The sequence below is a fragment of the Daldinia caldariorum genome (assembly GCF_022478825.1).
Source record: "Daldinia caldariorum strain CBS 122874 unplaced genomic scaffold F4812scaffold_12, whole genome shotgun sequence".
Taxonomy (NCBI): Eukaryota; Fungi; Ascomycota; class Sordariomycetes; order Xylariales; family Hypoxylaceae; genus Daldinia; species Daldinia caldariorum.
Genome location: NW_025953048.1, coordinates 805,198 through 821,156, shown reverse-complemented (window position 1 = coordinate 821,156; position 15,959 = coordinate 805,198). Strand labels below are relative to the sequence as shown.

At 46.3% G+C, this 15,959-nt stretch overlaps 5 protein-coding genes across 5 annotated transcripts; 3 read left to right on the top strand and 2 right to left on the bottom strand.

Moving 5' to 3' along the window:
• Window positions 1–1,870: 1,870 nt before the first annotated feature.
• F4812DRAFT_81406 (S1/P1 nuclease) lies at window positions 1,871–3,030 on the bottom strand. The gene is made up of 3 exons (XM_047939469.1): window positions 2,876–3,030; window positions 2,139–2,798; window positions 1,871–2,068 (listed from the first exon to the last, which is right to left on the bottom strand). Exons 1-3 carry the CDS (start codon window positions 2,940–2,942, stop codon window positions 1,893–1,895), a joined length of 903 nt encoding a protein of 300 aa, XP_047788829.1. The 5' UTR covers window positions 2,943–3,030; the 3' UTR covers window positions 1,871–1,892.
• Window positions 3,031–4,041: 1,011 nt separating this feature from the next.
• Window positions 4,042–5,825, top strand: F4812DRAFT_81357 (PQ-loop-domain-containing protein). Its single transcript, XM_047939467.1, has 5 exons — window positions 4,042–4,288; window positions 4,372–4,471; window positions 4,630–5,110; window positions 5,166–5,313; window positions 5,383–5,825. Exons 1-5 carry the CDS (start codon window positions 4,181–4,183, stop codon window positions 5,434–5,436), a joined length of 891 nt encoding a protein of 296 aa, XP_047788828.1. The 5' UTR covers window positions 4,042–4,180; the 3' UTR covers window positions 5,437–5,825.
• Window positions 5,826–5,948: 123 nt separating this feature from the next.
• F4812DRAFT_434370 (uncharacterized protein) lies at window positions 5,949–6,384 on the top strand. Its single transcript, XM_047934705.1, has one exon. The coding sequence runs from the start codon at window positions 6,114–6,116 to the stop codon at window positions 6,300–6,302; it is 189 nt and encodes a 62-aa protein (XP_047788827.1). The 5' UTR covers window positions 5,949–6,113; the 3' UTR covers window positions 6,303–6,384.
• A 2,916-nt stretch (window positions 6,385–9,300) lies between these two features.
• Window positions 9,301–10,722, top strand: F4812DRAFT_81314 (glycoside hydrolase family 17 protein). The gene is made up of 2 exons (XM_047939466.1): window positions 9,301–9,843; window positions 10,018–10,722. Exons 1-2 carry the CDS (start codon window positions 9,578–9,580, stop codon window positions 10,664–10,666), a joined length of 915 nt encoding a protein of 304 aa, XP_047788826.1. The 5' UTR covers window positions 9,301–9,577; the 3' UTR covers window positions 10,667–10,722.
• A 751-nt stretch (window positions 10,723–11,473) lies between these two features.
• On the bottom strand, window positions 11,474–11,783 carry F4812DRAFT_460781 (uncharacterized protein; the record flags this gene model as incomplete). The annotated part of the gene is made up of 2 exons (XM_047937750.1): window positions 11,474–11,489; window positions 11,632–11,783. 2 exons carry the CDS (start codon window positions 11,781–11,783, stop codon window positions 11,474–11,476), a joined length of 168 nt encoding a protein of 55 aa, XP_047788825.1.
• Between the last annotated feature and the right edge of the window lie 4,176 nt (window positions 11,784–15,959).

Sequence of the window (15,959 nt, the reverse complement as noted above, 5' to 3'; positions counted from 1 at the left end):
TCCTATAGAGGGATTATACTCGTCCTCGTCCAGGGTCGACATGTGTACATCCTCTCGTCAATCTAGATCCACTATTCCGCCATAGGCAACGTGAAAACAAGCTTAAAAGGATGACACCGAATATCAAATGTGTCTTGATCGTCTAGCCGAGCTAGAAGAAGGGCTGAAGATCTGTCATCGTGGAGCTAGGAACACCCCTCACTCCGAGATATTGACAATTGCACAAAGCCTCATATCACCTAAATTTCTTAAGGACTCGCTATGATAGCTACTAGTATCAGGTAGGTCCAGTTACTGGAAAGAGTCCCGTCCATCTTGGTTATTCGAGAAGGATTAAAACCCCTTACGATACCATACCTCTTAATGTTTATATCCTAGCTAATCCCGATATTTTAAACTAGTGTGCTATCTGCCTCTCCTAGAATGTGACGCTCTCGAAAATCTAGGGGAGTTAATATCTACCTACATAGTATGTAGTTTATCGGCAATTTCATCCGAAATCCTTCACCAAACCATTCTCTATTGGGCTTTGGTCTCGCTGGGAAATTGGTCGCTTAGACAAGTTGGCTGCATACGGCTTCAACCCGCTGTAAAAGTTAGAATCCTACACCCTTGGGGGTCAAGGCTAGGGGGCCCTTGTAATTAGTCCCAGCTTTTTATCCAACCCCTTGCCCCTTGCTAACTTATGTAGTTCTAGAAGTCCCTCCAAATTCCTAAATGGTCCGTTCGTCGATAGCAACAGCTTCGCATCTTACAAAGCACGCTTCATTTCATCAATAAAGTTGGAGGCAGGCAGGAGAAACACTCACAAGGGCAGAGTTGGGACGAAAATGACGTCTTCCTAGGGCATTGCACATTCACAGAAGATTTCACTCACTCACTTACTCACTCTGCGTAATGGAAATACTCACTTCCGACAGGATGAAGGACTTCAAACGCTCTCAATCCAGTCCTCCACGACATTTCATCCAACCGTGTGCGATGTGGCGCTTAGATAGCAATGCGCATTGTCTTTGCTTACTCTGCACGCCATGCCGACCTTCCTCGGTTAGAAATTCAACATCATTGTCAATGTCTACGCCGTCCCGGATGAGCTGGGAATTACCTAGTCGGTGCCAGATGTATCACCGGCTTTGCACGCTTCAATGTTCAACCGCCGGTTTTTCTCGTGTTTGACTAACCTGAGTGCCAATGAGGAAAAGGCTGGGAGCCGGAGCTGTGAAAGCCCTACACAATCCGAGTTTGAAGCACGTCCCATAATACCATCATGAAACTTCGGCTGGCCCCTGATTCACGATCAGGGTTCTCACGTGGGAACTTTTTTTTTTTTTTTTTTTTTTCAGTTGCACTTGCGGGGAATCGTTCCCCTATCCCGTACCTAAGATAGTAAGAAACGCCAAGAACCCGCCAGTGCAAGCTGAAAATATCTTCCCGCCCAGAAATCAATTCATCAGAACTGCCTATTGCGTGAGTGAGGTAGCAACAGCTTTGAACCAGCCAAGCTTTCCGGAGTTCAACTTTATGGCTTCAAGGAGCTAATATATATAAGTTCTTAATATGTTCCTGTGCGGCGGGCGTCGCCTCGAAACTATCGCTTTTCCCATCTTGCTCTTGCCAAGAGGCTTCAAGCTCGGTGCGTGCCGCAGTAACCGGAAAAATACAGTAAGAGAGATTGACTCTGAATTTAATTGCAACATCTTCAAGGATACTAGGGGGGATTTTCCGCAGGCAGCGCCCAAGCCTCGCTCGTATTTATCCGCTGCATGGAAAACGATAATATACGGCAGCATTCTGCGTTTCCGAATTTCATTCCTGTCCCTATCGAACACATTTTTGGTTCTGAATTAACTAGCTGGAAATTTTACTTCTGAGGCCATCCCGAAAGCCTCCCATCATAGCTCGTCGACAGGTTCGACCGTTCCAGAAGCCTTCTCAGCAATGAGATCTAACCAAGTTGCAAGGCGGTATCCCGCCTTCGCCACCTGAAGTTCAATTACGGGGGCGGCCTTTTCATAGTAATCGTTGGCAAGCTCCTGGCCAACAATTGCTTTGGGTCCTTCCGGAAGCACTATATACGAGATCGGTCAACTACTACGTTTCCAAACGCGAAGATACGGAATGAGCGAGGGATTACTTACCGTGGGAGCAAACAAAGGCATTAGACTCATTTGCCCAGCCCATCGCGGTCTGTATAGGGTCGTCGAAACTAAGACCGTTGTTCCAAGATTTACTGGCTGCCTCATACTTGCCAGACTTAATTTGCTGGGTAAGGTTGGCTGCCCATGCTAACCCAGCCACATAAGGCTTCCTGTGAATGCCTCCCAGCATCTTTTCCGCGATGCTTGTATCCCAAACGTGGTGTAGATTCAATTCGGACGACTCCCATTTGACGTGGATACCGTTGCCGCCATACGCGACATTTTCCACGTGTAGAGGCTGGTGGATATCACCGACAAAATGAACAACAAATTTAGCAGCTTGGTTCCTGCGCGACGGCCACAGCTTGGTATCAAGCAGCTGAGACGTGTAGTTTTGGATGGAGCTCACGACGCAGCCATCTTCTTTGCAATCCCTCTCGAAGTCTACGCCGCAATACGTGGGCGGGGTGTCTTTCGCATCGATGAAATGGAAATTCTTTGAGAATCTCCCCCATTTTGTGTACCTGATGCTATCTGCCCAGGTAGCTACCCCAGCGAGGTAATGCTCGGTGTCATTTTGTAAGATGTGCTGGAAGAATGCAGTGGTATCATCTTTGACCAGATTTGTCGCTATGTAAGCCACAGTGATATGTCCCAAACCTAAGATTGAATTGCGAATTATCTGTTAATGAACATATCTCATAAATTAGAATTTTGATATATGTCTGTTCACTCACTTCCCCATGCCAGCGCACCTGGCAGTAAGAGTGTGCTCAAGGCGATAGATTTTTGAGCTAGCTTCATGGTAAATGAGTTCGCTCGTATTTTTTTGTTAGGTACTTCTCTAGTCTCTAATTCGAATACTGAAGAAAAAAAGAAATAGACCTGTTCTATCGTCTTATAAAATAAATCTCGATAAACCAACGCTCAGTCGTACATACTATGCATTATACCTAAAACATAAAATATCTACTATGTAGGTTAGTGGTAACTAGTGTAAGTAAACAAGTTAATTGCTGGTGCGCGTCTACCCGTTCCCCCCCTTTTCGCAGCCCATCTGGATTTGGTTGTCGAGGAAACACACGCGTGACCATTAAATCTCATTTGATTTGCTGAGGTTGCAGATGACCCGGCTGCAGGCATCTACTATGTAGCATAAGACATAACCGATAACCACCTTTTTTCTTTTCTCATGCTCTAACAAATTGGTTACTGCCGTAGTCTTGTTTTATTACAATACGGGAACTATATACCTATCTAGGGTAATGTACGCCGATAATTAAACCCTTCAAATTTATCTCGGAGCCTGTCAATTTGAATTTATTATTTATTGCTTATCACACCTATGATAGAGTTGTACTGGACATAGGTAACCTTATGCAATCTAGGTAGCCTTACATCAAGTGCGAGCTCAAACTGTCGGGAATAGCCGAGATACATACCTTAGATACCTAGGTGCATGTACATAGCAGTGTTGAGCTAACCGTTAGGTGGCGCTGGTGGGCTGGTGGGCTAGTGGCGTCACTATGTACTGCGGAGGGAGCCCCCCAAAAAACAGCTATGGGGCTGCAGCATGCGCAGGCACAGCTGCACTACACCCACAGCTTCTATCGTTGGCGCTAAACTCTATTCGCGGATGTGCGTCCTCCTATGCATCCCTTATGCGTCCCTTATCTCTGTGCGACGCTGCATGGTTACGCAAAATGCGACTAGAGATCAACGTTAGGTATTGTAGGTATTGTACCTACACCTACATGCGATAAGGGAAAAGGGAAAACTCGTTGAAGCCACTGACCGTCCACTAACCATACACTAAACTACGGTTTATCTGACACTAAACTTATTAACTTTCCAGCTGACTCTGACTACGAATACCTGAGACAAGCCATATGACTAACGGCTCCTAAGTCCGGTCTGTCTCTCTCTCTCTATTTCTATTTCTCTTCCTTCCTCTCTTCCTCCAACGTCCCAATTATTCGCGTCTCTCTTATTTGCAACATCATCATCTATCACTTCTGGTCATATTCTATCTAGGGATTTTGATGAAAATGAATCTCGCCGATATGGCTTTATCTAACGAACTCTCCGTTAACGAGATCTTATCTGGGATATTTGGGAGCATCAGCTTGACGGCATGGATATGCTTACTCGTACGTGTTGTGTTTTAGGAGGACAAAGAAAGCTCTTTGTATAATGTATTACCCTACGAGCATTCCATTAACCGGTGCGATAGCTTCCTCAACTCATCGCTAATTACAGAGCCAAGAGTGCGGAAGGCCTGTCCATGATTTTCCTGGCTGTCTGGCTCTTTGGCGATATCGCGAACCTGTCCGGTATGTTTAATATCCATACCATAATTCATTCATGCCAGTACCCGAGAGTATTAATATTATATTTACCTGCGTACCTAACCTAACTTAATTGCATTCTACGTATTCTCAGCCCAAGGATGAAGCACGTGTTGAGCTGACTTGTTATTCTTACTCATAAGGTGCGCTCGTGACTGGACTCGCACCCACAGCGACCGCATTGGCGGGTTACTTTTGCATATCCGATGTCATCCTCATCGCACAGTCCGTTTACTATAACACCCTCAACGCCCGGAGAACTCGCCAGCGAACACAGTCGACCGAATCTGAGTTGTCAGAAGATGAACCCCTCTTGCAGCCTCGGAGGTCGTCCAGTGGTCTTCCAGGCTCGCACAGACGTCATTCCATGCACCATTCCGAGTCCGGCCTAGACCCTATCAAGAGAATCGTTACAGGCGAAGACGATACGCCCGATAGCAACCCTTGGCTACATAACGCACTAAGCGTCGTGGCTATCTACATCGTTGGAGCTGCTGGTTGGTTCGTCTCTTATAAAGTCGGGGCTTGGGATAAGCCCGACGCCACCGACGAGCCCGCTATGGACTCGACAGTCGGCATTTTAGGACTCGTTCTAGGATACGCCAGCGCTATCTGTTATCTCTGGTACGTTTAGGTCGTTCGTGATAGGTTCTAGAATACCTGCTAATAGAAAAACCAGTGCCCGAATTCCCCAGATAATCAAAAACTACCGGGAGAAGTCTTGCGACGGTCTTGCCCTGCTTTTCTTCTTATTGTCCCTCACTGGTAATCTAACTTATGGCCTGAGCGTCTTCACTTACTCTCCAGAGCCGGAGTATATCATCAAGGCTATCCCTTGGCTTCTCGGGTCTCTCGGCACGATTGTCGAAGACTGCATCATTTTCTACCAATTCAAGATCTACTCGAAAAGTAGCTCGAGCAAGGCCGACGGGACCAGTGAGTCTGCATAGAATAGAATCGAAGGTTTGCGTGATAAGTAAGCACGTGTGCAAAAGTGGTTTCATTAATCTTCAATCATATAAAGGACGGCATGGTCATAGCCGGGAGCATTCTTTCGGCGTTTCACAATTGGAGTTCCAGGATCCTTGATTTCTTTTTGTTCTTAATTACCTAAGGTACCTAGGGGAACTCGAGACATTGGGGAGATGTATTCGGTCAAAGATTCCCTTGTTATCATTAGCATTACAGGACCTATATTTTATGTCCCAAGCCTCATATAGATTTCCGACAACGGCTCCTAGCTAGCTGATGTTTATTCGTCTATATGGCATACAATAGTAACCTACGGCTAGGTTAGCCTAATAAAACAATCAAAGCGGCCCCCATTCTATATTTATCAGTGTTCAGTGTTAAGTGCCTTATGTACCTAAGGTAACCAATTAATTAATTGTTTACATACCTAGTACGGTGTCACAGCGTCTGTCGTGCAGCGCAGTATCTGGCTAACTGGAGACAGGTATCTCACGAGCAGCACAAGGTACGTTGGTTGCACTGGCTATCGAGCCGACAGCCCAACAAATGCTGGAGCAGCAGAACAGACAGGCGCCGTTGACAAACGTCACGTCACAGATAGGGAGAGCTAGTAATTATACGTCAAAAGCTATATGGTCCGGTTCGATACGGGATTATGGGGGTAAGTCCTAAAATTCCGCTCTTTGATTTGGAGATTGGACGAGCCGGTCGGTCCATAGCATGCATTCTGGAGGGCGTGGGGACATTGGAGAGGCTGGCGAAGGGGGTCGACGTGGAGTTTAGGGAGGATGCGCATAGGTTGTTGAAGTTCTTCTCTGTAGAAGATAGGGGGTCGGCGCGGTAGGTAGGTAGATCGTGCTGCTGCTGCTGCTTACCTTGCCTCTAGGTATATACCTAACCTTAGGTGATTTCTTGAATTATCAAACACGTTTTCGATCATAGCCTTGGGTATTATATATTGGAGATGGTTATACCTATCACGTTTACGACATAGCTACCTTAGCTTAAGGAAAGCCTAGCTAAGATATACATATATGTGTAAGAGATGCTTATGGTAAATTCATCTACCTATGATATCTAGCTGTAATCGCTCTCCAATGAAAGATCACCCACAGGTGGTAGGCGGCATCACCTCATCCCGCAGGTAACAGGCACACCCAATCTAGCAAATAATTAGATGCCGACTTCACATTGTGATCCATTCCTTGTCATCTGGGTATTTCTTAATCGCGGCGCATTTCCAGCAATCCTCTTTATAATGATACTCCGGCACGGTGAACTTGGATGGTATTTTGTCCTCGGGGCCGCAGGTTTCGGGATGTATGCAAGACATCCGCTGAGCCCGCTTTTCCACGTGGCCGCATCCGTATGTGGATTTATCTACCAGCATATAACACATCTTGCCTGGTCGAGAAGGCAGCGCTGGTGTATGTAGGTAGGTGGTACCTAGGTATGGCGAGATTTGGTAGGAAGTCCCCGGGGACAATGGTGGTGATGGTGGTGGTATTAATAGGGAATGACTGAGGAGGTTGGTTCTTGGGGGTAGCAGGATTATTTGGGATGGATGGAGGGGCGGAAGTAGTTGTAGATAGTCAGAAATTCTCCTTCAACTGAGGATGATGGGATTGTTTAAATATATCTCAGAGAGGTTCAAGACGTGGTATATATGGTAGGGATTACTCGCTGTAGCTACGTACGTGATGTTGATAGCTACCTAGGGCTTGGACAAGTACTACCTAACTCACAAGCATTCCAGCCTCGAGACTATGAGAAGAAGGCTTAGAGAGTAGATCACGTAGATAAAGTTGACCGTAGTAAGGGATGGATTTATGGCCTAGTGAACTAGTTTTCGTACTAAGGACTTCGAATACTATCATATTTACCTAAAGTTGGGTGTGAATATGGCATCCCCCCCCCCCTTTAGGAAGTTTGCGGTGAAGTTACTAGATGATAGTTAATAGAGACCACACATCATTAGGGGCTTATCCGAGAGTAGTGCTATTACATCCAATAGTCAAGACACTAGATCCATACCCTTTATGATATGAACAGGTACCTAACCTAACACATGCGCTCTTGTGAATGAGGAGATAGAATAGACCTGCGGAACATCGAGGTGATGTAACTAGCTAAGGACCATAGCCTATTGTACATGGCCAATTAATGAACGTATTGTAAAGTCTTAAGGATTACTGCAGTATATGTACGTCTAAGTTCTATAATGATATGGCTACCGTAATACAGCAATTTTATAACACGTTGAATATCGGACATGGTTTGAACCAGCAGCAACTCTATAATGAATAATCAATCCTCTTTCAATATTAAGATCACTCTGGTGTTGATATATTAGCGAAGCCTTGGAGAGAACATTTATTGTTCTGTTACTCATCACGACGCCTGGAGTCAATGAAATGTATAGATTAGGTAGGAATGTATTTATTCTTCCATGGGGAAACTCTAACTAACTTAGTTCCGAGTGTCCATGGCTGCGCACGCTGAAAGTATCCTTCAGCCCAAAGGTCTCGTATTCAACCCTAACCTGTAGCCATGATGCTAGGGACCTAGAGTGCCTAAGACATAATCATGTCCCGCCGCATCATCGCACTAACGAGAACCGAGTAGCCAGCCAACCCAACCTCGCTGCTCTTGTTGTTGCTGCTGCCGTTCTTTCTCAGCACATCGAGGACAGATACTGTCGATCTGGATTATCGGTGAACGGGGATCGATAACCTCTGCCTGGTCCATGTTATCTGGGCACCTCTGCGCGGGGGTACTGCAGACTTTCACCTCGTGCGTTATCTGTTTGTGCTTGCATTTCGCGTAAATTTTGCGTTGAACTACCTTGTGGCACATGGTAGCTAAGGTGGGCAGGCAATCGGCAAGCTAGGTAGCGCGGTTATATGATGGGACTTAGCGGAGACTTTTGAGAACGACAATATGTTGATGAAGTCGAAGGGGAGTATGAAAGTAGCTGGATTATTGGAAAGGTGAGGAGGAGTGGCTGGTTGACCGAAGTGGTTGTTTGCGATCAAGAATGCTTCTTCATCCAAGGACGGCGAGAAGATGTTTAATAATACAGGTACATCTCCAGCTTGTTACACCTGGATATCTCATAGGCAGTTGTTGTTACGCCTAGAGTCATTCAACTGACTCTGGATAATATACCATGGGCCAAGTCTCTTGACAACCACATTCCGACTTGGTTGTTTTGCTGGAAAGGGTTGAGATCTGGCGGAGAAAAAGACTGCCTATAATTACCTGAGTAGGTGGTTATTCTACTACTTTTATAAGTGTAGGTCAAAACTATAATACATTACTTGTAATATATTTGAATAGGCTCTTGGATGCTTTCGGACAAGTCAACAAGTTAACAATTTCAAGAATATTGCTATGTGAGCTTGCGTTTTTGGGATTTACCTAGTTTCTTATTAACAACACTTTATTCAATTCAGTGTATATAGGCTTTAGCATGGATAATTACTACAGTGAATCCTTTTTACTTGCGTTTTGTTCAAGTAGAGAAGATAGGAGACAAGTACTGAGAGGTATGTAAGTTTACATAGTTAGGAGTTAAGTTAGTAGTAGTATTCCGATGTGGAGTACGGGGATTATATAATATTGTATTGTACCTGCATTAAACTGTGCATTAATGTAGCTTAGACTCTTAACCTATAGGCTATAGCTGCTGTTTAGTGTAATCCCTAGTCATGCTAGTTTTAAGAAAGGGACTGGGAACCTATCAGGGGGCTAATAAGAATGAATTGTACAACCGTACCCCTATTTTAATACGGCGACCCCTGCTCGAAACGTCCAATTTCAGCTAAGAGACAAGACAAGAAACCCAATCGTCACATTCAATTTCTCTTCCGTTTTTCTTATCTTTAACAACAAACTAAACCGTACCAATATTCCAATTCGTCATTCTTTTTTTTCTGCATTTACTTGCTTTCCTTCTGCCGGTTAGCTGTACTCTAACACTCATTTTTTATTCTTTCACTTTTTTGCGTCGGCACCGGCATTTCGCTCCTTTCTCCCCGCCAAATCGTATTCACCGCATGCTTTTTTCCAATTGAGCGCGATACCCCGAATTCGAAAGGAAAATTATAGGAAAACAAAATGCGCTTCTCAACTATTCTCTCGGCAGCCGTAGCTACGGGCCCTATTGTGGCGTCTGCCGCAGGACAACTGGGTTTCGCCCTGGGTAACAAGAAGGCGGACGGATCTTGCAAGGAGGCGAGCGACTATGTAGCTGACTTCGCTGCTCTGACGAAGGAGACAACCTCTAAGGTCGTCCGCATCTATGCTGCTTCCGACTGCGACGTCGCGAAGCTGATCCTACCTGCTGCTAAGACAGCTGGTTTCAAGGTCGTTTTGGGCATCTGGTTAGTAAACATAACCCGTTTATTTACTTGCACCCCTTTTGTGTTTGATGCAATTCGAGGATGAGTGCGAATTGGTGCCGCGAAAATGGAAAGACGATATACATCGAATAGAATGAATTACATATATATATAACTGGTAAAATTCAGACGGACACTAACAGAGATATAAAATAGGCCCGACACCGACGAATCTTACAAGTCTGACAAGGCCGCCGTCGTCGAATTCGCGCCCAAGTACAAGGACCAGGTCTACGCTATCACCGTCGGCTCGGAGGCCATGTACCGCGGCAACCTGACGGGACAGGAGCTGGTGTCCAAGATCCAGGACGTCAAGTCGGCCGTGGGCAAGGGGTTCAAGGTGGGCACGGCGGACTCGTGGAACAAGTTCGCGGACGGGACGGGGGACGCGCTCGCGCAGTCGGGCAGCGTGGACATCCTGCTGTGCAACGCCTTCTCGTACTGGCAGGGGCAGGTGCTGTCGAACGCGACGGGCTCGTTCTACGATGACATCTTCCAGGCGTTCGGACACATCCAGGAGAAGGCGGGAAGCACGGACAAGATCGAGCTCTGGGTCGGCGAGACCGGCTGGCCCACCGGCGGCGACAAGTACCAGAACGCCCAGCCCGGCGTTAAGCCCGCCTCCACCTTCTACAGCCAGGCCGTCTGCGGCATGGTCGACTGGGGCTTCAACGTCTTCTTCTTCGAGGCCTTCGACGAGGCCTGGAAGCCCAAGGCCATCGGCGACGACGGCTCCGTCGCCGACGAGACCTCTTGGGGCGCCATGACCGCCGACCGGAAGGCCAAGTACAGCCTCAAGTGCTAAAAAACCCCCCGCTTCCCTTGTCCTGTTCTGCTAGTAGTTTGCTGGGGATGCGAGAAAAAGGCGTAGAAAGCATATAGGCGCTGATTTAAATGTCGTTGTAATTATATGTTGTCATATACTACCAAGTAAAATATCGATGGTAGTCGATATAAAGGAGATATAGACTATGTGATACCATATAAAATTTTTATTATATTCGCAACGATTTGTTTGTATTGCCTGTCTGGTAGCAATGTGTTTACTAGAATTGTCGAAATACGTAACTATGAATAATACAATTACCAAATTCATGGCGTTATAGGCACGAAGATTTCTATAACTTAACATTAAGACACGAAGAAACACGAAGAAACACCCAAGCATGCCCCATTTGCTGATCAAAAGTATATCTTGAATCATCCAGTTTTTAAACGACATTAAAATAAATCAATAACCACAACCTGGAGCTTAAAAATAGCACCGCCGCACGTTCATTGCCATATTTCACGACAACTAGGTACCTAACCTAACATATCTCCTTTCGCGGCCGTACCCACGCACTTATTAAATCCAAGTGACCTCCCCCCTTCGAAGGGCGACCATCTCTTCTTCTTCTTCTTCTAAGACCCTCGATATTGATTTATTTCCTGGTCGACTGGACTTGATTGATTGATTGACCTAACGCCGGCGCTTCCCTCCCATATTCGTTCCTCGGAACCATCCGATCGATCTACCATACTTCTTCTCTCAGCAGACCCTCGCTCGTTGAAGACGCGGGAAAGGAAGAAATCAAACGAAACAAAAACGTAAAGCGTAGACAGAGACTCGTTACGAGCGAACGGGACTATGGGGAACTTTACGTTAGCCAAAAGAAAAACAACAACAACAAGGCTCTTCTCTATTTTGATTTCGTCGGTGGCGCAAGGCAAGGCAAGGCAAAGACGAAGGGAAAATGGGACAAGAAACAAGAAACAAGAAAAACTCACCCGCAGCCGTAGGGGGTCGTCTTGCCGAAGAAGCAGTCGTTGCTCGCCTGGGGCACGATCTGGTTCTGGAAGATAGGCGTGATGACCACGCCGGCGCTGGCGAGGGTCGCGCAGAGCGCGGCGGCGAGAGTTGCGGCGAATGCGGTCTTCATCTTGGGATGGGTGGGTTGGGTTCGGGGACGGGAGTTTTAGGTATCGAAGATCGAAGAGATGGAATAGGGAGGTTATGTATGTACAAGTTATCGCGAAATCGGTTAAAATGGACAAGCAAGATTAGACTCGAAGCTCAGCTAGGTGTCTCTCTCTCTCTCTTATTTAGCAGCGTATGGGTTCGTCCTTGTTCGTCCAAGCCAGTGCTGAAAGTACGGCTTGTGGGTTTCCGTTTCGGTGGGTTCGATTAATTAATTTCGTTGTTGTCGCGCGAGCGGGCTTGCTTCCGAATTAAAACAAGATATAATAATCATAAATCAGCAGTTATTTTTCTTGGTACCTATATCCAAAGAGTAACGATTGTGGGTGAGCGATGACCAGATCGCAAAAGCGGTTGTGATTATCAAAATCGGAAAAATAAATGATAAATCGAAAATTATATTTGGTTGGGAGAGAGTGAGAAGAGAAATTGTGGAAAAAAAGGAAACCCAATTGGTAAAGTCGACAAACTTGACGATCCCAAGAGAAGAGGAGGGAGTGAGTGGCCCGACACAAGCCACGCCAGGAACCTAAGACAGGATTGTACCTAGCTACAGTGTTGCGGGTACTGTATTCGCTACCCCTAAATGAAGGGGAAAGGGGGATGATGGGGGTATTATCTTACCGTGTGTTAGTTGCTAATTGTAGATAGTGGCACTGTATTTGTATATAAGACCCTGGCTTTGCATATAATAAATCTGCGACAAACTACGTTCGAAAAAAGACTTGACTTGAACCAGGTTGGACCAGGGGCGAGACGAACCCCGGCTACACTCCAGAGGCACAATTGATAATTATTAGAACCATACCTAGGGAGGTACATAACTACAACATTTTATCTTCTTTTCTCTCTTTTATAGAAGAGCTCAAATGAGAAATGTAGTTGCCCTTACATTTGAATCTGTTCGATTTGCTATTTGCTCTAACGTGCTCTATATGCTTCATATTTCTAACAGGTTGGGTTGATTCTTTAGTTTAGGTACCTACATACCTCTAAGTAATTAATTATACATCATCCTCAGCCAAGTTTGAACCCGACACGTGAAACAAACTGACGCTGCCGCCGTGCAAAGGGGGAGCGAATCGTAAGACCGACTAGTCCCTGAATGGTACGACGTGGTTCTACTCCCCTCTAAGCCGTACCGTACCGTATTGATGGCGCGCGTTCTAAAATCAGAAGCTTACGAATTACTAGTGTATAGATACTCAAACTAGACAGGTGACTACCTACCTATGTAGGTAGGTGCAATATATTATAAAAAGAATTATTTATGAATTTTAGGTCAGGCAGTTAGTTACCTGATATTTCGAGTGTATTCTTCTCCCCTAATTAGCAAACAAGGATCGAATAGGCAGAGGAAATATATCACTATGATATTTCGCATAATCCGTGCAGACCAGTTGACACAAGGACGGCGCTAATGGATCTTGGCCTTCACCTTCAGCCTCGACAACTCGGTATATTCCCCTTCTTAGCACGTGGCTTATAAAAGAACAGGACACCCATCAATTCACGTTAAGGGGCTGTTTATACTTCAATAGAGCATACCAATTCAAGAAGCCGAATGATTCATCAATATTGAACTACTCCCACATCGCAATCACTACATTTTAAAACACAACGGGGGGTGAAGCCTCCAAATCCGGCGGCGCATATGTCGCCACCCGTCTCCTCTAGGTATCACTTTCCTCCATCTGATTGTCTCCTCGACACTATTCCAGTAGCGGCGGCAGCAGCAGCAGCAGTAGCGGTGATAATGTACATTAACGTTAGGGAGAGCAACGGCCATTCCCCAGTCATTCTGCGCGTTCCACTGCAGCATCCCATGAAAAATTTGCGTATTTCCGAGAAGGAAAAAAAAAAAAAAAAAAAAAAAAACGACAATCAACAAAAAGATTATAACAATTCCTGAACCAAACCAACTCAACTCCGTGGGGCATCGCAATCGATCATATCTTCGGAACAGAGTCTCCAAATTACGACTGATTGGTGGGTTTGCGTGGGGGGTTACAGATCATTCCATCTTCGGCGTAGAAACACGTTGAAAGAAAAAGAAATTGGGGGTGGAAAGGGGTTGCAAATAAGGTTGTCGCCCTTGAGGCTCCAAAGAACGCCCGGTAGGTAAGCCTACGGGGCGGTATGCTGGTAAGACGCAAAAGACATGCTGTCCTGAACTTGGAGTACAAGAACAGGACTTGAATCGAACTAGAAATGGATAGATCGTGAAAAAACAAAAACAAAAACAAATGTGCTCTGATACACATTGTAGGTGCTGTACAAGGGGTATTATGTATATTGAAGTGACGACACTAATGGTAGGTATCGTCCCCAGGAGGGTCTGTTGGTTCTTCAGGTACCAAGGGTTATATATTTACGAGGCATGATTGCCCTTGGCAGCTCCTATGTTTTCGGTTGCGCGTTCCTCTGCATCGAGCCGCTTCCTCCAATCAGCTAGGCTCTCGCTGAGACCAGCACTGTCGCTCTCCTTTTTGTTTCCGAGTCCTTCGAAGTCGAAGTTAGTAGAGAGTCGATAGTTCTTGTTTGTCGCCTCCCAATGAGATCGTAGCATGTCAAGTTCGTTGGCTAAGTCGTCAAGGGCCGTGCTGTCTCTTTTGTCGCCAACACCGCCACCGCCACCGCCGTAGGAGCTTCCCGTCTCAGAACTTTCCTGGCGAGTATGCCCAAAGCCGTTCAAGTTAGGGGTACCAATGTTGATATGATCGGTGCTAATTCGGCTGCGTCTCCGATAATTATCAACAGAGTTTTCTACCTGGTCAAGCAGCAGGCTGACTTTTTGTTCGGCATCCTGCACTCGCTTCTCCAAGAGGCTATTCTCCTGTTGCATCTGCTCGAGCTCCTTCTCTCGAGTGGCCAGTCGTTCCGCAACCTCATCGCGAGATTTGACCGTGTAATCATGCTCTTGGTTGGTAGCATCCAGCTTCTTCCGTAGTTCGGCGAGTTCTTGTTCAAGCTGTGCAGAAGTTGACTTTACTTGTTCCTGGAGACCCTCGATCTTATTCTCTAGCTCCGACCGCTCGGCTTCCCAATCTGCAGGTGTAACGCTGCCCTGGGCACTGGAACGCTCCTCTAGTTCGATATTTTCACTCTTCAAGCGATTGTTCTCGGATTGAACTTGCGCAAGCTCCTGCTTCATTTTCTTGAGCATCTTCTCTGTGCCTTTAACGTAGTGAACGGCTGATTGGTAGTCGTTCTCTAATTGGTTTATCCTGTTACGATAGGTGGTCTCGGACTCTTCAATTTGAGTAGCGAAAGTTTGCTTTGTCTCTTCGTGAGCAGCGATGGCTTGCGCAAGCTGCCGTTCAAGATCGCTGGTACGAGAAGGATTAGGTGAGCTGGTCCTAGAACCCATCTCTCGTACTCGGGCGAGGTTGGTCGGACTAATACCCCTTTCAGCTAGAATATCTTTCAGGGTATTATGCTGGACTGTTATGGCGTTGGTCTCGAGTTGTTGGTTAGCGAGCTGGTTCTTGAGATCAGAATTCAACGCCTGAAGCGATTGAATTTCCCTCAGGGCAGACTGCAGCTGTCGGCGAATAGATACGCCTTCCCTGCTGGATTGTTCTTGGTATGCTTCAAGTCCCGCGATTCGTTCCTCGGCGCTTCGGAGCTTATCAGAAGCAACGTCAGCCTCCTCCCGGTATTTCTTGATAAGATCGTTTGCCGCTTCGATTTGGCCTTGAAGCACTACGATACGCTCGGCGTCAGCTCGGTTTGCCGTGCTGGGATCCTTGGTAACCTTTTCGAGTCCGGAAATCAAGGCTTGTCGATGAGTGTTTGCTTCAGCTGCATTTCGTTCCGCGAGCTCCTCTGCGTCACGCAGCCGTTGTGTTACGGCCTCTAATTCAGAAGCATGCGCATCATGTTCCGCCTTAAGCTTAGACAATTTGGACTCCACGGCTTCTCTCTGAGCCCGTTCCTCTTCGAGCTTCCGCTCAAGGTGGGCGCGCATGTCTGCAGACGCTACTACGGCTTCCCGTAAAGACTCTAATGTTTCACTATACTCTTGAGAGTTACCAATGGCTTCGTTGTATTTGCTTTCGTACTCTTCCTTCTCGATGCGCAGAAGCTGCATGGCAGCGATTGCTTCAGCGCCGGCAACAGATTGTTCTCGCGCCTC